This window comes from Pelophylax lessonae, assembly GCF_965119305.1.
Source record: "Pelophylax lessonae genome assembly, chromosome: 1".
In the NCBI taxonomy this organism is placed as follows: Eukaryota; Metazoa; Chordata; class Amphibia; order Anura; family Ranidae; genus Pelophylax; species Pelophylax lessonae.
In genome coordinates this window covers 6,115,621-6,139,802 of record NC_138768.1, presented here as the reverse complement: position 1 = coordinate 6,139,802, position 24,182 = coordinate 6,115,621, and the positions used below count along the sequence as shown (strand labels likewise).

Genomic DNA, 24,182 nt, shown 5'->3' with positions numbered 1-24,182 from the left:
CATTTAGAGAAAGATCCAGGCGCATACCTCTTAAAGATCTGGATGATGTTCGAGAGTGCTTGCACAAAATGAAAGATGAATCCCCAATAGTGGTAGTCAGAAAGAAAAATGGTGGAGTGCGAATATGTGTTGACTACAGGACTCTAAATCGGCGAACAGTCCCAGATCAATACACGCTACCTCGCAGTGAGGAAGCTCTTGATGCCCTGCAAGGCAGTAAATGGTTCACAGTAATGGACTTAAGATCTGGTTATTACCAGGTCCCAATGAGTGAGGAAGATCAAGAAAAGACGGCTTTTATTTGCCCCCTGGGGTTTTTCCAGTTTGTTTGCATGCCTCAGGGCATTAGTGGTGCACCTGCAACCTTTTAACGTCTAATGGATCGGACCCTGGGAGACCTTTGTCCCACTCAATGTATCGTCTACCTTGATGACATAATTGTCTTTGGCTCCACTCTGGAGGAGCATGACCAGAGACTGTTTAAAGTGCTAGATCGTTTGAGGAAGGAAGGTCTGAAACTTTCACTGGACAAATGTAAGTTTGCTTGTTCTTCAGTAAACTTTGTGGGTCACATCATATCTGCAGAAGGGGTAGCAACTGATCCTGCTAAGGTGGAGGCTGTGGTTACCTGGCCCGTCCCACAAATCTGACAGAACTGAGGTCCTTCTTGGGATTTGGTGGCTATTATCGTCGATTCATTAGAGGCTATTCCAAGACTGCTCGGCCTCTTAATGACTTGCTTAAAGAAACCCCTGGCATGGACACAAACCGCAAAACTCCTTTCAGTGAGAGATGGACTTCTGCTTGTGAGGAAGCTTTTCTACAGCTTAAGAAAAGTCTTACAGAAGCACCAGTGTTGGCTTATGCAGACCCACAAAAGCCATACATTCTGCATGTGGATGCCAGCTATGATGGATTGGGAGGAGTCTTACATCAAGAGTACCCAGGAGGACTAAGGCCTGTTGCTTATATAAGTCGCAGTCTAAGCCCAGCAGAAAATAATTATCCTGTTCATAAACTGGAATTTCTTGCCCTGAAGTGGGCTATTGTTGAAAAGCTGCATGATTACTTGTATGGAACTCAGTTTGAGGTGAGAACCGACAACAACCCCCTGACTTATGTTTTGACTACAGCTAAGCTAGATGCCACTGGTCATAGGTGGCTTGCTGCTTTGTCTAATTATCAATTCACTCTCAAGTACAAGCCGGGTCCCAAGAATATTGGGGCTGATGCTCTTTCTAGGCGCCCTGGATTACCCATGAACTTGGAAGAAAGTGACTGGGAGGAAGTACCTGGGCCTATTGTGGCTGCCTATTGTGCTACAGCTGCTGTACAAGGAGACAATATTGTTTTCTCTGACCTACGAGCTATTGATTCCCTGGGAGCTGGTGAAGAGTGTATTCCAAACATGTATTGCTGCCCCACTGCTTTAGGGGTGCCAGAAAACATCCAGCTGCAAAAGAAAGATATGATCCTTCTACAAAAAAGAGATCCAATAATCAGACATGTCAGAGAGTCTGTTTTCCGCAAAGATCCTAACTACATGAGAAAATACCTACCTGAGCAGAGTACCTACTATCTTAAGGAATGGGAGAAGCTCAAAATAATTGATGGACTTTTATACAGGGTACATTTGTTTCATGATCATCCTGGAAGGAGACAGCTAGTGCTCCCTCATGTCTATAGAAACTCTGTTTTGAGAAGTTTGCATGATCAACATGGGCATCAAGGAGTTGAAAAAACCTTTGGATTAATCCAAGACCGATACTTTTGGCCACAAATGAGGGAAGCTGTTGTGGACTATTGCTGCCGTTGTGTGAGATGTCTGCAACGGAAAACTCTGCCTACTCGAGCTGCTCCTATGGAACACTTGAAAAGTTCTGGTCCCATGGATTTAGTGTGCATGGACTTTTTGTGTATTGACAATGACAGCAGTGGTGTGGGAAATATTTTGATTGTGACTGATCACTATACTCGCTATGCTCAAGCCTATCCCACCAAAGATCAGAAAGCAGTAACTGTAGCCAAAGTGCTGTGGGAGAAGTTTTTTGTTCACTATGGATTGCCAAATCGACTTCACTTTGACCAGGGGCGGGACTTTGAAAGTCGCCGAATTAAAGAGCTGTTAACATTGCTTAACATCAACAAAGAGCCGCACCACCCCTTATCATCCAGAGGGTGATGCTCTCCCTGAACGTTTCAATCATACCTTGTTGAACATGTTGGGTACCCTCCCTAATGGTGCTAAGCAGACCTGGAGCCGACATGTTGGAGCTATGGTACATGCCTACAATTGCACCAGGCATGAATCCACTGGCTTTTCTCCTTATTTTCTTATGTTTGGGAGAGAAGCCCGTCTCCCTATTGACATTCGGTTGGGCGTGTCTACTGATGGAGTGGAACAGAGGAATCACTATCAGTATGTGGCACGACTTAAACAGAGTTTGAAAGAGGCCTATCAGATGGCTGAGGAAAATGCTGCGAAATTAAATGTTGCCAATAAAAGGCGTTTTGATTCCAAAGTTCGTTACAAAGACTTACAACCTGGTGATAAAGCGTTTCTCCGCAATTTGGGACCCTCAGCCAAACATAAGTTAGCTGATCGCTGGAGAAATGAGTTGTTTGAAATTGTGGAAAAACTGCCTAGGATTCCAGTATACAGGATTCAAGGACCTGAAGGTCGGATCAAAGCCTGGCATAGGAATCATTTGCTTCCGGTACCACAAGTTGCTACTGTTGATGAGGAGGCACAATCTGACATTGCTACAGATTCTAATGATGTGCCTTGTGGCAACAGTGGAGACCAGAGTGATGAGAGTGACTGGTTTACACCTCCACCAGAGTCTCCTGTACAGGTTCCTTCACCTAGTACTGATGGGGGCCTCCACCAGAGTCTCCTGTACAGGTTCCTTCACCTAGTACTGATGGGGGCCTCCACCAGAGTCTCCTGTACAGGTTCCTTCACCTAGTACTGATGGGGGCCTCCACCAGAGTCTCCTGTACAGGTTCCTTCACCTAGTACTGATGGGGGCCTTCCTCAGAGGGGAGGTTTGAACCCAGCTACTCCTGCTTTTGAACCAACAGTCCAAAATGTTGTGCCTACAGTTCCAGGCATGGTTGGAGCACCAAGTTTCCCCACTAATGCTGTCCCAGAGTTCTCTGAATTTATGCCTGAGGGGTTGAGCAGAGGAGATCGTGTTCAATGTCCTCCACCGGTGTTTACTTATGACACTTTGGGAAGACCCTGCTATGCTGTACAGAACTATGTACAACCTCATGTTCTGATGGACATGATTGCAGCTCATTCTAGACTGGTTAGCATGATGCCTATTTGTTACTAACCATGCTTTCTTTGCAGCTAGCTCTGTAATAGATTGCTTCTGGAGAAGTGGTCTGCAGAAGGCGACAACAATGTTAATTTATCTTGTTATTTTATGTGTATATCCTTGCCGGGTCGGAAGGATTTTCAGCAGGAGGAGAATGTAGTGATGTGATAATTTCTTTGCCCATCTTTCAAGTGTGTATTCCTGTTATGCAGTGTTTGTTTTGCCCTTTGTCAATATGGCTGCATTGTTTCTTTCTTTCTCTGCAAGAAGGATGAGGTCATCAAAAAGGGCAGAGCAAGGTTTTCTGGGTAAGACTGGGGAAAAGAGAGACATGAGGAGACAGACATTTTCCTGCTGAGAGAACAGACTTGTAAGTGCTGTAACATTCCCTCACTGAGACACACAGAGACACTGCTAATGATTTCATGTTCCTGAGGAAAATATCTTATGTTGTATGGTTCACTGAATGTTATTTCTTCAATACATGGACATTTAAACACTCTGCTGTGTGGATTATTGTCTATATGGATAAGTTTTCTCAATTGGGATTTCACTTGCTAATCACAAGCCCTGATTGAGTGGAGGCACTGGCGCTTACTATAAATCCTGTCCTGATCACACAGATTATATAGACTCTGCTCCTAAATACTACACAGGTGGCGTCATCATACCCCAGTAGCCGCCAAGAGTGATGTAAATAGCGCTACACTATCATCTCATGGAGGGAAGACAGGTAATTACTGGATCTCCCCCCATTCATCACCAACCACTTACCTATCAATGGTAACCTGATGTTCCCGCAGCTACGCAACATGAAGTCTTCAGACTGTGTTTTTTTTAAAGGGCTAATCAAGGTTGAATCCCTTTACGATATATCCTCGGGGGTCCTTCAACTATTTTCTACATTGACTGAGAAATATCACCTGCCAGTACATCACACTTTATACGCTCAGCAGTTAGCAAACTAGGTATCAAGCATATGTCCTATCAAGTCCCAGAGATTCTGGACTTCCTTTCTGGATACTTTAGTCAATGGTCAGCGATACTCAATATCGGATATGTATCGTCCACTAAACACACAATTGTCGAAATCCCTCAACCATGTGATGGTAACCTCCTTTAGTAAAGACATCCCTACTGCAGACATTGTGGATCACATTCTGGAGGAATATAATAAAGTCATGGTGATCATAAAGACAGAGTCCTGAGAGATGATGCAGTTCAAAATTATGCACAGGGCTTACATTCCCTTTCATTCCGCAACAGACTCCAACCTCCAACACATCTGTCCGCTGTGCCATACTACCCACTCAACCCTCTTCCACCAGCTCTGGACTTGCCCGGCAATTTCCACCGATTGGGACCAGGTATCTTCCTTCATTCAGGGGGTAAAAAACAGCTGCATTCGAAAGGACCCACTGATAGTGCTATTTGGTGGGGCATACGGTGACTTCTTCACAAAGTTTACCTGTTACAAGCCCTTGCTCCAGTTCATAATGGACATTGACTTGTATGTTTATAGCCAGAAGGATGATCCTTAGGCACTGGCTTTCTTCTTCTCCTCCCACATTATTCAATATTAAAAAATACCTAACCATCTTACTCTTCAGAGAATGGCTTGATCTGCAATTGTCCTCCCAACTCCTCACAGAAAAGCTTCCAAGTCAAATGGAAGGTCTATATTGACACTGTGCTTACATCTTCCGAGAAATCCACCATCATTTACACATTTGAACACTTGAACTGTCATACCACAGGGACTGCTACTACAGTACTTAGCCAGTTTACACATTTGAAGCGGTTATCTTACTTTGGGAATGGATATATCCTTATATATGATTGTTTGGGCAGTCATATACCAATAGGCATGCAGGGTTGTTAATTTCCCTCTCCCCCAACCCTCCTATGTATACTGTATGTCATTCATCTTTTCTAAAATCTCAATAAAATATTTTTAGAAAAAAAAGAGCATGTCAATGTCTTTTGAAATGTTTGAGGTCCTCTGTTTCCCAAGATTGTAATATTTCCAGGGATGGGGGGAGTGAGCTGTTGTAGACAGAAGTGACAAGGTCAGGACAGGAAAGGGGGGAGATTTGGTCATAATGGTGGTCTTTTATAGAGTAGAGAAGAGAAGGGCTAAAGTAGTGAAGATTTCTATAGGTTTGTTGGTAGGACGGATAGAGGGTTAAATATGGAGAGTAAGAAACTGATAAGGTTAGGGCCAGGAAGAGTAAAATGGGTGTTTGGGAAGTTGCATAGAGTGCAGAATGTTGTGTTTATTGTGTGGGCCATAGGAAGAGGTTAGGGTGACGAGGTGGGAGGTAGCTGGGTGTAAACATTTATGTTAAAGTCACCAAGGATGGTATTGGGTATTTTAAAGGAAAGAAAATAGAATAGCTGAAGGAAGAGTGACACCAGTCCCAGGGGAAGAGAACCTGGAGAAAAGAGAGGAATACAGTGAGCTCCTAATGAGGAGAGGGATAGAGAGGGAGGTGCAGAAAGAGCTTTATTGAGAGAGAAGCTTAGGGTCATTACAGCCATCATAGTGCACTTGCAGTACAGTTGAGTACTTTTGTTATTTGCACTAACAATTACATTTTCAGGACAAGCTATGGGAGGAATTTCCCCCTCCTCTAAGATCCAAGCAGTACAGGGGAGCAATGGAAAAATCACAAAAGTGAGAATAGTCATAAAACTGTTTGGTATAAACTTAAAATACAACGTTCCAATTTCAGACCATTACCTTTTTTCAAACAGAATTATCATTCCTAGTTCAAAGGTTTCTCATTTCTTAAGTATTTTTAAAAAATCCCTTTAGGAACCAAAACTTCCATGTCTTCAATAGAATGGTCTGGTTGTGGGAAATGATGTCCCACGGGTGCGCAGTAATCCTCTTCCTTATCTTCTTTTAATGTGTCTATAAAGATTCATTCTGTTTTAGTAACTTCTGTCCTGTCTCACCCTGTATGATCCATGCTTGTACTTGCTGCATTGAATGAAGTACATCCCATTACTGGAGGCCAAGCTGTATGATCCTGTATTACTGAAGGTTCCTTTGTTTGTGTGACAATGATTAATACATTTATGTGGATGCACAGATTGCAGCATTTATTGTTGCAAGGTTTTGTTCCCTTTTTTGAGTTCCTGTCCTCAGAATGAAGTATTTTGCTGAATAATTTATGTCTGAGGTAGGGATGAGCTTCGAGTTTGAGTCAAACGTAAACATTGGCTGTTCGCTCGTTCGTCGAATTGCGAACAAATGTGCTTCTTTGCAGGAAATTCAAGAGCCATCCATAATGCACTGCGCTTGCAGTGCATTATGTGACTGGCCAAAGCATACACCCTGACCTCCATGCTTTGGCCAATCAAATCATCTCTGCCATGATTGGACAAAGGCAGACTGCCTTTAGCCAGTCCTGGCTCATGGGCTAAGTACACGCCCCACACCATATAATGGCTGCTCACACAGCAGCGGCGTGTAGTGAGTGACTGTGCGGGCGAGATAGGAAGTGGTTGATGCAGGAAGAGGAAAGTGATTTGCAGTTTATCAGACAGTGCAGTGTAGTCAGCAGTGTAGTCTAATTAGGACATTGCTAGTAGCAGTCAGTTAGGACGGGAGAGAGATTTGTGCTTTTTACAATTTAAGACATCAGATAGTGAAGTATATTCAGCAGTGCAATATATGCCATAGAACATATACCATAGTATAGACCGAACATTTATAATTTATATGTATATATATATATATAAATGTTCGGTCTCTATATATATATATATATATATATATATATATGGAGGTTGAGTATCTATTGGTCGGTTTGGTATAGACCATACACTGATATCTATACATATATAGGGCAGTTAAGTATCTATCGGTAAGTTCAGTATAGACCATTAGAGATGGCCTTGCGGTTCGCCCGACGGTCGCTTCACGGCAAACTTTGCATGTTCGCAAATTCACGAGAATGCAAATGTTTGCCGATGTTCGCAACGTCATTTTATTTTACATTCTGAAGAACTTTGACCCATAACACATCCATCAGGTGGTACAGGACAGCCAATTGAGACATTTCAGCACATGGACATACCCCCTACCTTATAAATAGACCTGATCTGGCTGCCATTTTACATTCTGTATTTTGTCAGTGTAGGGGGAGGTTGCTGAGAGGAGCAGGGACAGACTTTTAGTGACACAAATCGCTAGCTAATAGGTCCACAAAAGTCCCTTTAAGGACTGGTATAGGTGTACTATTCTTTGGTGTGCAGTATATGGGGGTGTAATACACTTATAATATGCTTTCTAATATAGAAAGCATATTATAGTATATTTGTATTGTTCAGCATTGTGACTGGTAAGGTGAGCAGTTCTGCAGCAATAATACAACTACAAAGAATGACAAACTCAGTTTAAAAAAAGTATTCTAACTGGTGTGATATACCAGTTGCTCCCCCCCCCCCAAAAAAAAACAAAAAACGACAGATTGAAGTGGGGTGTTATATATACTTTCATAATAGTGTGTTTGGGTACTTCAGAATTTTTTTTTTTCTGTTTTGCGGAGTTTCCTCTGCTACACACAGTGACAAACGTTACTGGCCAATTTTTTATAACTGGTGTGATAGACCACTGGCCCCCTAAAATGACAGATTGAAGCGGGGTGTTATATAAGAATATATTTTCATAATAGTGTATTTGGGTACTGCAGAAATGTTGCCTCTTTCGCTGCGTTAACTGTGCTACACACAGTGACAATAGTTACTGGCCAATTTCTTTTATCATTGGTGTGATAGACCAGTGGCCCCCCAAAACCACAGATTGAAGCGGAGTTTTATATACCTTGCAGAGTGTTATATACCTTCTTCCACATATACTGCGCTGCTGTAGAGACTTTTGTCACAGGGTCATTTAAAAAATGACAGGCAGAGGAAGAGGCAGGCCCTTCCGCAGGGGTGGTAGTGGTAGGGCAGGAGCAGTAGGCCGGAGTCAAAGTGGGAAGTTTCAGAAGGTGCGTTTGATTACGTCAAAGGACGCACCAGACTTGGTTGAGTGGCTCACTCAGCCTTCCTCTTCTGCACCCTCCTCATCCTCTCTATCTGCACCCTCTTCACTCTCTGCTGTGTGCACCCCCAAAGACACCACCACCAACACCACCATATACCCTCCACTTGATTCACTGGAATTATTTTCCGATCCATCACAAGACATTTGTGATGCACAGCCATTCCTGGCATTAGATCAGGAAGAGGAGGTAGCAACAGCCACCACTCAGCAGTCTGACGACAGTACCCAGATCGGCCCAAGGAGGTTGGTCCCCGCTGTTGCTGCCTACTCCGAGATCTCTAATGTTAGTGGTGGGGAAGGAGCCGTCGATGTTGACCTGTCTATGGACGTCAAGTGGGTGCCCACAAGAGAGGAAGAGGAGGGGAGCTCAGAGGGAGAGATGGATTAGCAGATAGGGAGGAGAAGCAGGCGGAACTTACATTGCACAGGACGGACAAAGCAGACTGCTAATGTCTCAGGAGTGAACCATCAACCATGTACAGTCATATCTGGCGCTCTCAGGATGCCGGAACATGGCTCCGCAGTGTGGACTTTTTTTAATGTGTCCGCTGCTGACAATAGTGTTGCCATCTGCAGCCTTAGCAGTCAACGCATAAGTCACGGTAAGCCCAACACTCACCTAGGGACGCCCGCCTTAAGAAGGCACCTGGACTCCCATCACCGAGCCCAGTGGGAGCAATGCCTTCAGAACCCACAAAGCCACATTCCAGGCTCTCACTGTCCAGCCTCTTCTCCTTCTCCTCACAATTGTCCTCCACCTTCCATCATGCCGTTCTCACGTTTTTCTGGAAAAAGGCAGGTTTCTGTGGCCCAAATGTTGGAGCGTAAAAAAAAATGATGACGCTGGATAACCCTCTTGCCTATCCCTCCGACAAGCCAGCGGTTGACCGCTGGCTTGTCGGAACTGATAGCCCACCAACTACTGCCATATCAACTGGTGGACTCGGAGGCCTTTTGGAAATTTGTGGCCATTGGAAAGCCACAATGGAAGGTCCCAGGAAGGAAATATTTCTCGCAGAAGGGCATTCCAGAGCTGTATGGCCATGTTCAGCGGCAAGTGAATGTATCTGTGGCACACAGTGTCGGTGCCAAGATACATCTGACCACTGACACGTGGTCTAGCAAACATGGGCAGGGAAGGTATATAACTTTTACTGCCACTGAGTGAAACTTCTGACGGCCGTCAAGCATGTAATCCATGGCACCTGTGTAGATTTGGTTTTACATCCACAGATTGCATGCTCCTCCTTTTCCGCTGCTACCGTCTCTTCCACTGCATGGCCCAAGATCCCTAGAGCCTATTCCACATGTCAGGTGAGACGTTGCCATGCTGTGCTGCGTCTGTTGTGCCTGGAAGCCAAGAGCCACACTGGTCCTGCACTCCTTTTAGGCAGATCAGTGGCTGACACCGCTGAATTTGAAAGTTGGTAAAGTGGTGTGCAACAACGGTGCCAATCTGCTGAGCGCGCTGAAACAGGCCAAGATTACACACGTGCCATGCGTGGCACACCTCCTGAACTTGGTCTTGCAGCAATTCGTGGCCAAATACCCTGGGGTCCAGGACGTCTTGCGGCAGGCCAGGAAAATCTCGGGCCATTTCCGAAGATCTTACACAGCCATGGCTCGCCTTGCTGACATTCAGCGGCGACACAACTTGCCCGTCAGGCGTCTTATTTGTGACTGCCCGACGCAATGGAACTCAACCTTGTATATGTTTGATAGGCTGCTCCAGCAGAAACGTGCAGTTAACGATTACCTGTACGAACTCTGCGGCAGGACAGGTTTTGGGGAGCTTAGTTTTTTTCACCTCGCCAGTTGCTGCTCATGCTCATTGCATGCAGACTTCTGCGGCCATTTGATGAGATCACCAAACTGTTCAGTCACGGCCAGGGTGCCATCAGTGACATCATACCTTACGCCTTCTTTCTGGAGCATGCATTGCATCATGTCATTGATCAAGCCGTCGGGAAGCAGGAAGAGGAGGAAGTCGCAATGTTGGATGAATTCCCAGGGGGTGCTAATCCATCTGAGACAAGTCAACAACAGAAGTCTGAAGAGGAGTCTGAGGAGGATGGTGCCGGGGCGGATGAGGAGGAGCAAGAAGAGCATGGTTTAAACCTTTCTGGGATCCCTGGTGTTGTCCGTGGATGGGGGGGAGGAGAACGAGGACGACATTATCCTGGATTAAGAGCAGGAGCTAGGCCACTACACCGCTTCCAGGTTAGTGCAAATGGGGGTCTTCATGCTCCAGTGTTTTAAGAAGGACCCCCGTATAAAAAGCATAAAGGGCAAGGACCAGTACTGGGTGTTAACGTACTTAGACCCTCGGTACAAACAAAAAATGGCGGAAATGTTACCACCATCACAGAGGGCTGTCAGAATGCAGCACTTCGGGGGCCTTGCTTCAAGAAATGCTGCATTCTGCTTTTACGTGCGCTGGCAGAGGAATTCCCACTCACAGACAAACAGCTGTGGATACCAATCCAACAGCACCTGCAAGAAGAGGGCGGTTTGAAGATGTGTTTGTCACTTCTGATATGAGATCCTTCTTTCAGCTGAGCCATTGACAGCTGTACTCCAGATCCAGCATCAGGGAACTCCTAGACCAACAGGTGTCCGACTACATCGGGTTAACGGCCGACGTGGATGCTCTGAGGAGTGATGAACCCCTGAACTACTGGGTGGGCAGGCTTGACCTCTGGCCAGAGCTTGCACAATTTGCAATGGAACTGTTGGCTTGCCCCTCGTCCAGTGTCCTGTCTGAAAGGACGTTCAGAGCAGCAGGGGGGATCATGACCAATAAGCGCACTCGCCTTGCTCACGACAGTGTTGACTACCTCACATTTCTAAAAATGAATGAGGCATGGATCTCTGTTGAATACAACACATGTGACCAGTAGACCACGTTTGATTCAAATTCCTCATGCCAGGCATAAAAGGCCTTTTATGTCCGTTGAATGCCAAATTTTTTGCGGCCTTTAATGGCCGACACTTATTTATCCTGTGAATGCCTAATGTACCTCCAGCCTCAGAATACAACATTCTTTGCTGTCAGGTGGACGCATGTGGGCTAATTTTTGGGGTCTGTAATGGGCGACACTTACTTCTGTATCCTGTGAATGTCTAATGTATCTCCAGCCACAGAATACAACGTTCTTTGCTGTCAGGTGAACGCATGTGGGCTAATTTTTGGGGCCTGTAATTGACGACACTTCTTTATCCTGTGAATGCCTAATTTTTCATACTGGATTTGAAAATCAATGGGTCTCTAAATGTTCCGCTAAATTGTGGAATGGATGCGGACCCATTTTACAGACGTGTGAATGGACCCAATATGTTTTTGACATGTATTTACCTGCTTCTGTCAGTTTTTTTAGCTGATTTAGGCAGAGCTATTACATTATTAGTCAGTCCCAGTCTTGCTTAATACTTCTGTTATGACAGTGTCCATGTTGTGGGACTATGTGTGCACAGTAAGTATTTTGTGGTTGCAAACATGACCTGGAGGTTTTTAATGTTCGCCTGCCATTAAAGTCAATAGGGCCCGCCGTGAACTTGCAGTTCCTGAACATTTGAGCAAATTTGCGGATAACGTTTGCGAACCGCCCCGGCCATTGTTCGTCCATCACTATAGACCATACTTTGATATCTACATATATAAGCAGTATCTCAAAAAAGTGAGTACACCCCTCACATTTTTGTAAATATTTTATTCTATCTTTTCATGTGACAACACTAAAAAATTACACTTTGCTACAATGTAAAGTAGTGAGTGTATAGCTTGTATAACAGCAGGGCTTTTTTTTCTCAGAGAATAGGTGCAGGAACTCCCTCTTTTAGAGGTACATCTTTTCTCCGCCCCCTACCCACCTCCAAGCACTGTTCCTTGGTTCCATCCCTTACCCACCTCCCAATACTGCCCTTTAAGACAAGAACCAAGTATCATTTTGTGGTGTTAAGTAATGTGTATGGAATTTGGGAGTCATAACAAGAAAAGCAGTAAAATAAATCCCCTGCAGCCAGCAACAATAGATCCCTCTAACAACAATGGACCACCCGCAACAAAATTTCCCCCTCAACAACAATAGACTCCCAGCAGCATCAACAACATATCTCCCTACAGCCAGCATCAATAGGCCCTTCCCTCAACAGCAGATCTCTCCCAGCAACAACTGACACCCCCCCCCCCAGCAACATAAGACTCACCCCAGCAACAATAGATCCCACAGCAGCAACAATAGATCCCACAGCAGCAACAATTGACCTCAGTAACAACAGACCCCCCTGCAAAAGTATATCCCTTCCAGTTAGAATAGATCCCCCAGCAGTTATTATCAATAGACCCTGCAGCACACCCCAGCACCCTTTGCCATTACATACAGTCAGTCCTGGAGGTGCCGGAACTGCGTTCCCCCGCATTCCCGCTGAAAAAAAGCCCTTTATAACAGTATAAATTTGCTGTACCCTCAAAATAACTCAACACACAGCCATTATGTTTAAACAGCTGGCAACAATACTGAGTACACCCCAAGTGAAGATCTCCTGAGCTAGGCCATAAAACTCTGTGGCCATTTCCGACATTCATACAATGCCAGGGCTCGACTATCTAACATTCAACGGGAATTCAACCGCCTCATTTGTGACATGCTCGCCGGGTGGAATTCAACATTTGCTGCATGTGCAGCCACTGCAGCATTGCTGAGGGCCATCGACGAGTAATGGACAGAGGGCGCACCAGCCTAGCGCATTATCTTTAAAACAATTTATTGTAATAGACATGTATAAACATTATACTCACAAAACAATTATAAAACACGGGCAATAAGCAATGAGGGACCACCAGGAGTCTCCACTGGGCATCCTCAGCTGCCGCAGGCTGTGGAAGGATGTAGAGTACCAAAAAAACCGCTTACGAGCTGAAGATGCCCAGTGGAGACCTCTGGTGGTCCCTCATTGCTTATTGCCCATGTTTCATAATTGTTTTGTGAGTATAATGTGTATACATGTCTATTACAATAAATTGTTTTAAAGATAATGCGCTAGGCTGATGCGCCCTCTGTCCATTTCTCTTTTCCAGTATCTGCTTTGGGTTACCACGACCCGTTAAGACTGGCAGCACAGCCTGAATTTACTACAATTCAACCTGAATCGCATTTTCAGGATACCAGCTGCAAGGCCACCCCTGAAGCGCAGGAGTCATTTGCTCTTTGGCCATCAATGAGTACCTGTGTGAGTATGGCACAAGGACAGGCTCAGGGGAACTTGGCTTTTTTTCCCCACGCCAGTGGCTTTTTGATAGAGGATGCATGCACCGTCCTGTCACCATTTGAGGAGACCACAATGATGGTGAGCCGGGAATATGTATGCATCAGTGACACAATCCTTCTAGTCTACCTGCTGGAGCATGCACTTCATGGAATCATGGACAGGGCACTTGAGGCAGAACAGCAGGAGGAAGAAGAGGATTTCCTTTGCTCACAAGGCCCCTTTATGCTGATATTATGCCTGCAGGGACATAAAACACACAGGAGGAAGAGGAGGAGGAGGATTGTGCCAGCATGGATGTAGCGGATAGCATACAGCAGTCTTCAAGGGGTGGTTTTCATTCCCCAGAAACCCCTGGAGTTGTACGTGGTTGGGGAGAGGTTGCTCCTGCTGAAAATGTCATCCTTAGTGACCCAGAGGACTTAGAAGCTCATGCCTAACTTTGCATGGGCTCGCTGATTCTGCAAAGCCTGCAAAAGAACCCAAGGAGTCATGCTATGAAGGAGAGGGATAATTACTGGTTGGCAACCCTTCTTGATCCACATTACAAGGGTAATGTTGCAGAGCTCCTCCTGCCTTTGCAGAGGGAGCAGAGGATGAAACATCTTGAGGAGGCCTTGAAAAATAAATTGTGTAACACCTTTCCAGACACTGGGAGGTCAACATTCTCTGGACGTGTTTCTGAGGCTTCGTTCAGCCAAAGGAGGAGCAATTCTTTAGTCCTCAGCAGTACCCAGGGCTGTTAGGTTTAAGCAAACATCAGCAGTATCTCCATCATATGGTGCATGATTATCTAGTGGCAAGAGCAGACTTGGAGACCTTTACAACTGAGCATCCACTGGGTTACTGGGTCTTGAGGATGGACCCATGGCCAGAACTTGCTCAATTTTGCAATGGAGCTACTGGCCTGTCCTGCTTCCAGCGTGCTTTCTGAACAGACATTCAGTGCTGCTGGCGGTTTTGTGATGGACAAAAAGAGTGCGTCTATCCACACACTCTGTTGACCAGCTGACTTTTATCAAAATTAATCAGTCCTGGATTAACAGCAGCTATCAAGCCTCTGATGCTGATGTAACTGATTACATTTGCTAGGGGTCTGCCATCCCTTGAAGACTGCATATGCTGACTATCCTGTTCCTCAACCTTGATTCTGCTAGCTTCCAACATTTTTTTTTGGTTTAGGTCACCACCCATACTCTATGCCTTATTTTTCTGCCCTTGTATGACAGGTGCATACAATTTAAGTTTTGTGTATAATTTTTAACAGCAGGCCCTGTCCCTGTGCCCTGCACCCAGCAAGAGTAACTGTGAGGGGTTACGGTGTTCAGGCACCACCAAAGGCCCAATTTTTTACACCTGTATGACAAGTACATGCGATTTCAAATCTGTATGGAATTCTTACCAGCAGGTCCCGTTCCTGCGCCCAGAAAGAGTAACTGTGAGGGGTTATGGTTTTCAGGCACCACCAACACCAAAGGCCCAATTTCAGATTCAGTTCCTGACGATACTAACGTTCCAGGTCCCCATCACTTTAGCAGGTTTGCATAGCCGCCAACTTACCTTGGCCAGGTCAGATGACAGCACAGCACCCCCACTAGATCACTGATAAGAACACATACAACACTTGATCTTAGCCAATTTCAAATTCGTATGGAATTTTTACCAGCAGTGCCTGTTCCTGCACCCAGCAAGAGTAACTGCGATTGGTAGCGGTGTTTAGGCACCACCAACAAGTAAGGTCCAATTTTTCTGCTCCTGTATAACAAGTTCATGTGATTTCAAATTAAAATGGAATTTTTTCCAGCAGGGCCCGTTCCTGCACCCAGCAAGAGTAACTGCGAGGGGTTGCGGTGTTCAGGCACCACCAACAACCAAGGCCCACTTTTTCTGCACCTGTATGACAAGTTCATGTGATTTCAAATTTGTATGGAATTTTTAGCAGCAGGTCCCGTTCCTGCACCCAGCAAGAGTAACTGTGAGGGGTTGCGGTGTTCAGGCACCACCAACAACCAAGGCCCAATTTTTCTGCACCCGTATGACAAGTACATGCCATTTGAAGTTTGTATGTATATTTGTATATGACTTTTTTTCCTTTAGAAATGTCAGCATAGCTGCAGCAGGCTACATACATCATAGAGATGCACTAATTTACAGGCACATTTTTATAGTTTCACTTTAAGCCTCATTAAAATCAGTAAACCAGTGCTCCTCTAAAAAGGATTCTTTTTAAAAATGTGTTTTTCATTGCTACATGTTCCCCAGGTCAGGACCCGGACCCCCATACTGTGCACTTTAGTTGGGCAATAACTTGCATTTAAGCCTTCAAAATGAGGACTTCTGATTTTTGACATTCGAGTCCCATAGACTTCAATGGAGTTTGTTTGTTCGAAACAAACTTTTCCCCTGTTCGTGGTGTTCTGGTGCGAACCGAACAAGGTGGGTGTTCGGCTCGTCAGGTACTGGTGTTGGATGAAAAGACTGAGGTTGGGTGGTTGCCTGAAGGTTAGCACTGGGGATTGTTGGAATATTCCTTTCAGGGTTCTGTCCTCTGTTAGGTTAGGTTCACATTTGTGCGGGTAGTGCTGCTGCGGGACTCGCACAAATACAAGCAGCCACAACCACCCACACCAGTAAAAAGCAAGACCCGCGGGTGGGTGTCTTTAATCCTAATGGCATGCCGCCCACACTGGAAATCGCACCTGTTCTGGGAACCTCGGTTACCGTAGGGGCTGCAATTTCAAAAATAGTGCGGGGACTTCTTTCCTGCGTATCACGGGGCACAGAAGCCCATTAAAATGAATGGGCTCTCGTGCCCACGCAAATTGCGGCCCGCACAGCCACACAGGTGTTAACCTAGCCTAAATATCTCTCGTATCCCTTCTAGTTCTGCATTGTATGTGGTTACCAGAGGTACACGACTACTTGTATTCTTCTCTTTGTATTGCAGGAGATTTTCTATTTGGGCATTTATACTTGTACTGATAGTTTTGTTGCTGTAACCTTTCTAATGAAAGATTCTGCTAGTAGTCCTAGATGTCTATTTCTGTCTTCTGGTTCGGAGCATATGCTGTGCTATCCAGACTAATAAAGGGTCACCTTCTGGAATGGTTCATGTGTTTCCACCAAGGTATGCATGCTACATCATTTTAAACACCAGAAGCTTCACTCACACCACTATTACACTACTTACACTTAGACATCGGCCAAACACCCCCTGTTTGGTTCTCAGCAGAACTCTGGAACAGTTGGAAATGTTCTAACCCAAACAGTGAACCCCATTGAAGTCTATGGGAACCAAACAGGAAAAATCAAAAGTGACAATTTTTAAGTTGTGTATGCAGGTAATTGCCCATGTAAGAGGTATGGGGGTCCAGGGAACTGCCCTGGGGAGCATGTATCAATAAAAAAAAATAAAAACGAGAATTTTTATCAGGAGCATCGATTGTAATTATGCTTAAAGTGCAATAATGAAAATGAAAAATACTTTAAATATAGTAGCTGGGGGTCCCCTTAATGTGCCTGTAAAGTGGCACATCTGTAGCATGCATAAAACATGCTGCAGCAAAAATGACATTTCTAAAGCAAAAAAAAAAGAGTCAAATCCCATTTAAAATGATTCACGATTGTAATTGCGGGCATCCGGCTATTTAAAAAAATAAATAAAACACATGGGCCCCCCAGTCCATTCCAGACCCTTTGAGACTGGTATGGATTTGAATGAAAATCCCCATGCCAATGTTTTTTTTAAAATGGCGTGGGGTCCCCCCAAAATCCCTACCAGACCCCTATCTGGGCATGCAGCCTGGCAAGTCAGGAAAGGGGGGGAGGCAAGCTAATGCCCTCCCTCCTGACCCATACCAGGCCACATGCCCACAACATGGGAGGGGGGTGAATGCTTTGGGGAAGGGGGGTCGGTGGTTGTGGGGAGTCTATGGCTGGGGGTATTTTCGGAATCTGGAAGCCTTGTTTTAACAATGGGGCCCCCAGATCTCAGCCCCCGTTATGTGAATGAGTAACGGGTACAAAAAAGTGTCAAAAAGTAATAAACACAAGAGACAAGTTTTTAACAATTCCTTTATTAAAAAATAAAAAAACAATGTCCCCCAATGTAAATCCATCATCAATAACACCGCCCAGTGACCTGAAAATTAAGAAAAAAAAATCAAAAACGTTCCCCCACCTGGGAGGCCTCCCGCCGAATGCCTCCTCCGCACACATTTCTTATATAGGCAAGGGGCGGGGCCACCTGACTAAGTCACCCAGTGGCACCGTCCCCTTCTGACGTCACAGACTGGTGCATGCTGGGCATGTGATGTCAGAAGGGGCGGTGCCAGGTGGCCCCGTCCCTTACCTATACAAGAAATGTCAAAGCACAGAGAAGGCATTTGGTGGGAACCGTTTGCCCATCCCTACTTACATTATTATATCTGTAGGTTTGCTCTTGAATAGTTCATATCTTTCCATATTATCTTAGGTCCCAAGGGGTCGATGCTCCGAGGAATGTCTTCCAGGGTTCAGAAAATCTGTAAGAGAAGGATATCACTCATGTTGTTATAATTGTGCTCCATGTTCAGAAGGAGAAATATCAAACCAATCCGGTAAGCTTTATATTTCTTTAAATAGAAACTCTGATATTGAATTAGAAAATGAAAACTTTTAAAGTCCCTTAAAGTGATTCTGTAACCACTTTACACTTTGCAGGCTGAACATCTCCCTACATTGTATGAAATTAATGATTACTGATGGCGCCTTTCTGACTTTTTTTGGGAGGGGGGGGGGGAGATTATTGCACTTTTCTTCTACCTCTGACCCTTCTGGGAGTGTTGGAGGCTTTCTCAAGCAAGCAACAGGAATCCGCTTCCTCCAACTGTCTGCCTGAGAAAGCCTCCAACACTTTTACACTTACCTAAATGTGGTCTGGAGAATGAAGAGACCAAAAATGGTAAAGTAAGGGAATGTGATTGTTACATACATGTTAGGGTTACAGATAGACTGTGTCATGGCCACCACTGAGGCTGAAGGTGCTTTTATTTTCAGTAAGTCATCATCTCACTTTGTTCATGACTAAAACTTTCTTATATATTATATCTTATATTTATATACACTGCTCAAAAAAATTAAAGGAACGCTTTTAAATCAGAGTTTAGCATGAAGTCAATATTGTTTTGGTCAGTTAAGTAGCAGAGGGGGTTGTTAATCAGTTTTAGCTGCTTTGTTATTAATAAAATAAACAACAGGGGCACTAGATAGGCAAAATGAGACAATCTCCAAAACAGAATGGTTTTACAGGTGGAGGCCACTGACATTTTTTTCCGTACTAATCTTTTATGACTGTTTTTCACTAGTTTTTCATTTGGCTAGGGTCAGTGTCACTGCTGGTAGCATGAGGCCATACCTGGACCCTATAGAGGTTGCACAGGCAGTCCAACTCCTCCAGGATTGCACATCAATATGTGCCATTACCAGAAGGTTTGCTGTGTCTCGAATGCATGGAGGAGATTCCAGGAGACAGGCAAGGCAGCTACTCTAGGAGAGCTAGAAAGGGGTAAAGAAGGTCCTTATCCCATCAGCAGGACTGGTATCTGCTCCTTTGTGTAAGGAGGAACAGGATGAGCACTACAAAATGACCTCCAGCAGGCCACTGGTGTGAATGTCTCTGACCAAACAATCAGAAACAGACTTCATGAGGGTGGCCTGAGGGCCGATGTCTTCTAGTGGGCCCTGTGCTCACTGCCCAGCACTGTGGAGCTCAATTTGCATTTGCTATTGAACACCAGAGATGGCGGGTCTGCCACTGGCGCCCTGTGCTTTTCACAGATGAGAGTAGGTTCACCCTGAGTACATGTGACAGACATGAAAGGGTCCTGAGAAACCGTGGAGAACATTATGCTTCCTGTAACATCATTCAGCAGGACTGGATTGGCGGTGGGTCAGTGATGGTCTGGGGAGGTAAATCCATGGAGGCATGCACAGACCTGTACAGGCTAGACAATGGCACCCTGACTGCCATTAGGTATTGGAATAAAATCTTTGGACACATTGTCAGACCCTACGCTGGTGCAGTGGTCCTGGGTTCATCCTCGTGCGCGACAATGCCCGGCCTCATGTGGCTACAATATGAAGCCGGTTCCTGGAGGATGAAGGAATTGATACCATTGAATGCCCCCCACGCTTGTCTGACCTAAATCCAATAGAACACCTCTGGGACATTATGTTTTGGTCCATCTGAAAATACCAGGTTGCACCTCAGTCTGTTCAGGAGCTCAGTGATGTCCTTGTGTAGATCTGGGAGGAAATACCCCAGGACACCATCTTTTGTCTCATTAGAAGCATGCCGATGTTTTCAGGCATGCATACAAGCTACTGAGGACCATTCTAAGTTTCTGCAATGAAATTTCAGCGGAATGGACTCGCCTGCTGCATCATTTTTCCACTTTAATTTTGGTAGAGTCTTTGAGTTCACCCCTCTGTAGGTTGATCATTTTAATTGCCATTAAATTATGTGGCATCCTTTCTTTCCTAACACTTTACCCAGTCCATATCAGTATTGATATCCAGCATGAGATTTTTCCCCATTGAGATCTGATGTGTTTTCAAAGTGTTCCTTTATTTTTTTTTAGCAGTGTGTATATATATATATATATATATATATATATATATATATATATATATATATATATATATATGTAGCAAGGTTTTCAGGCCTGTGGCCTGGTGTTGGTCTGCCATTAGTCTCGGTATCCCATCCAGCCCATGTGAGCTGCGACCCTGGGTGTGACAACTGAAGCAGCGACAACTCTGGCAACTTTGTTTGTGGTTTTTATTGTAATTAAGGGGATGGGAGAAGGGAATGAGTGGGATACTCCTTTAGGCTTTAACTAATTACACTTGGGACTTTCTTCCCCAAAAATGCTCCTTGACGCTTCTTTGACGCCAGCCGGCGCCAGTCAACGCTCTCCAGCACTGAGAACATACGGTAACTTAATAGATGTGCTGAATCCTCGACATAAAGTCATGAAGATCCAGGACTGTGAACTCTATGACTTCTGACACTGCAATGCTGCTAAAGTCACTGTATACTTTCCTCCGCTTGCACTGGCTTGAGGTAGTATATTGTAGAACTCTGTAAGACTGTAACTTCCACTGACACACACTGCAAAATTCAGGGCCCAACTGCAGGTGCCCCTTTCACTTTGAACTCTTCAGGGTCACTGACAATGTACCCCCTCTGTCACTTCAGGGTCCTCAACCTAGGTACCCCCTTTCACTGCTAGCTGGCACCGGATCCCAGAACCTCTACTAGAGTTGGGCCCCTCTAACTTTAGGCAGACCTCCAGGGGCAATCCTCAGTACTCACGACATGTGTAGGCTTTCCTGGGACTGGACCCCTCTCTCTCTCTCCGCAGGGTCTCAGCACACCGGATCCCCTCAGCTCCGCACTCTCTAGATCCTCAGACAATCCCCTGAGATCCTCTTCCTCAGACAGGAGGAGAGACAGCCATTCTCTCCCTCCTGGGACTCTTCTCCCACCAAAGACATTGTGCCAGGTGCCTCCCCCAAACTTATACCCACTCCCAGAATCCTTTGCAGCATAATCTGCCTTCTGGGGTAGTTACAAGCCTGGATGTGTCCTCTGATTGGGTTTCCCTCACTGCCCATGAGAAGCCTCTCACAGGAGCCAGTGGGGAGACTCCCCCTTCAGCAGGCACACCTGGAGACCATGACACCCTACCTCAATAAATCACAGCCCTGCTGTTAGGCAGACAAGGCCCACTATACATTTACCTAACCATATATATTGTTACAAACAGTTTGTTTTGTTTTGTATGGCTTTTATTTTAGATTAAATATTACATTATAACTCAAAAAAAAAATTAAAGAAAATTGACCACTTGAGCCCTGGAAGGTTTACCCCCTTCATGACCAGGCCATTTTTTTGCGATACAGCACTGCGTTACTTTAACTGACATGTAGGTAATTATTTTCCTACAAATAAAGCTTTCTTTTGTGGTATTTTATCACCACTGCATTTTTTATTTTTTGCACTATAGACAAAAGACCAACAATTTGAAAAAAATATATATTTTCTGCTATAAAATATATCCAATAAAAAAATTTAAAAATCTTATTTCTTCTTAAATTTAGGTTAAAATGTATTCTGCTACATACGTTTGGTAAATAAATCCCAATAAGTGTTTATTGATTGGTTTACACAAACTTTATAGCATCTACAAACTATGGGATATATTCCTGGAAATTGTAATGCTAGTAATGGAGGCGATTAGCGGCTTATAGTGATACTGCAATATTGCGGTGGACTATGGGACACTAACTGATCCTTTTGACACTTTGTGGGAACCACTGACACTAATACAGCGATCAGTGCTAAAAATATGCACTGTCACTGTACTAATAACACTGGCTGGGAAGAGGTTAAACATCTAGGGTGATCAATGGGTTAACTGTGTGCCTAGCCAGTGTTTATGTGTACACAGTGTGCAGCTTTCTCTAGGTGAAGAGATGGATTCTATTCCCTGCTTTGCCCCTGTGAGAACTGAGGTATGCCTTGTTTACATAAGCATATCTCAGTTCTTCGTGTTTTACTAACGATCGGCGCATTCCGGAGAACATTGAGATTCCGGGACCCACAGATCAGCTTCTGCTAGCACCCCCTGCAGGTGCAAATGCAGAATCACATACAGTGTACATGATTTGGTGCACAGCTGCCACCCTGTAGCAGTAAAAGTGCAATAGGTCGGTCAGCAAGTGGTTAAGGAAATGACTGAAATTTGTTTAATATCATCAAATAGTTGCATTGTCGGTGTACCGTGCCTAATGTTATTTTCACTTATTTTTACTCTACAGACAGTGAACTCTGCAAGAAGTGTCCTGAAAATGAATGGCCTAACAAAGCTAAAAATATTTGTATTGACAAGGTCGTTGAGTATTTATCATACGAGGAGGATATTCTAGTTTTATTTTTTTCTGTATCTTCAGTCATATTTTCTAAAATATCTCTCCTTACACTTGGACTATTTTTTTGGTTTCGGAGCACTCCCATAGTCAGAGCCAATAACCGGAACCTCAGCTTCATTCTGCTCCTCTCCCTCATACTGAGTTTCCTGTCTGTATTCCTCTTCCTTGGCCGTCCTGTGGATATTTCCTGTATGCTGCAACAAGTCTCCTTTGGAGTTCCCTTCACCATCTCAGTATCTTCTATCCTAGCCAAAACCATCATGGTCTTCATTGCTTTCAAAGCCACCAGACCTGGAAGCTCTTGTAGAAAATGGGTGGGAGTCAAACTTCCCAATACAGTCATGTTATTCTGCTCATCCATTCAGGTTATGAATTGCATTCTCTGGTTGTCCATCTCTCCGCCATTTCAGGAGTATGACATGGACTCCTATCCTGGGAAGATCATCATTCAGTGTAATGAAGGGTCAGTTATTGGGTTCTACTCTATGTTGGGTTATATGGGGTTTCTGGCAGCTGTGAGTTTTGTTCTGGCTTTCATGGTGAGGACATTACCGGACAGTTTTAATGAAGCCAAGTACATCACCTTCAGCATGCTGGTGTTCTGCAGTGTCTGGATTGCCATGATCCCGGCCTATCTGAGCACCAGAGGGAAATACATGGTGGCTGTGGAGATATTCGCCATATTGACCTCCAGTGCTGGAATATTATTGTGTATGTTTTCTCCAAAACTCTACATTTTACTTTTAAAACCTGAGCTGAACACAAGAGGAACAATGCTGGGGAAAAGAATGCTGTAAATGTAATTCATTGATTCAATGTATAATGCTGTAGACCAGATAAAACACATTCAGTAATATTGTTCAATCATCATCATTATGATTTTTGTGTATATTAACTGCCTTCTGTCTGCCTATTGTACATAAGTGAATGGAAGGCGGATGTTATAGGATGAGATGCTATTTTAGAGCTTAATTATTTTCTTGCTCTTACATGACCCCTAGCATGCACAAGCAAAGTAGTGTGACTGCGCTGTTCATTGGACGATGCCGATCACAAAAATTGCTGTGACCAATAAAAACATCACACCATGTAACCAACACCTGCACTTAGCAGCTTGCTCCCACTTTGCTCTCACACACTGATTGGAGTGTGATAAGAAAGAAAGCTTCAAGATCACCAGCCAGTATAAATTCAATCCAGAATTCGACCCGCCAAGCCTTGTCATGTGGCCTTCACAGCCAGTTTTGCAGCAGGAACGTGACAGAACTCCATTCCACCACCTCTGGATCTCACCCTCCTCTCCCACTCCCCACTGTCATTTGTAAACACAGAAGCCTTCTATGTTTACAAGGAACAACTTGGCTCTCAGCAGCTCCTGGAACTAACAGATCTCTGCACGCTCTTACGGTGGGGCACAGCAGGGACAGATCTCCAGAATCGTAGAGGTGATGCAGAACCCCCTACACATGGAGGTACTAGAGCCAGACCAGGTAGGAGAGAGAGATGTGAGGAAGCTTTGAGGGGGGTGGGGGTTTCACACTGTACATAATGCACTT

The 24,182-nt window shown here is 44.7% G+C and overlaps 1 protein-coding gene across 1 annotated transcript in view; it reads left to right on the top strand.

Moving 5' to 3' along the window:
- The window catches only part of LOC309567819 (vomeronasal type-2 receptor 26-like), a gene marked incomplete at both ends in the record, with an annotated part of 31,388 nt that extends 7,965 nt beyond the window's left edge, over positions 1-23,423 (top strand). Inside the window, 2 exons of the mRNA XM_082273298.1 lie at positions 18,125-18,248; positions 22,516-23,423. Coding sequence (XP_082129424.1) covers positions 18,125-18,248; positions 22,516-23,423 — 1,032 coding nt within the window. The remainder of the gene's footprint in view (positions 1-18,124; positions 18,249-22,515) is intronic.
- Positions 23,424-24,182: the final 759 nt, after the last annotated feature.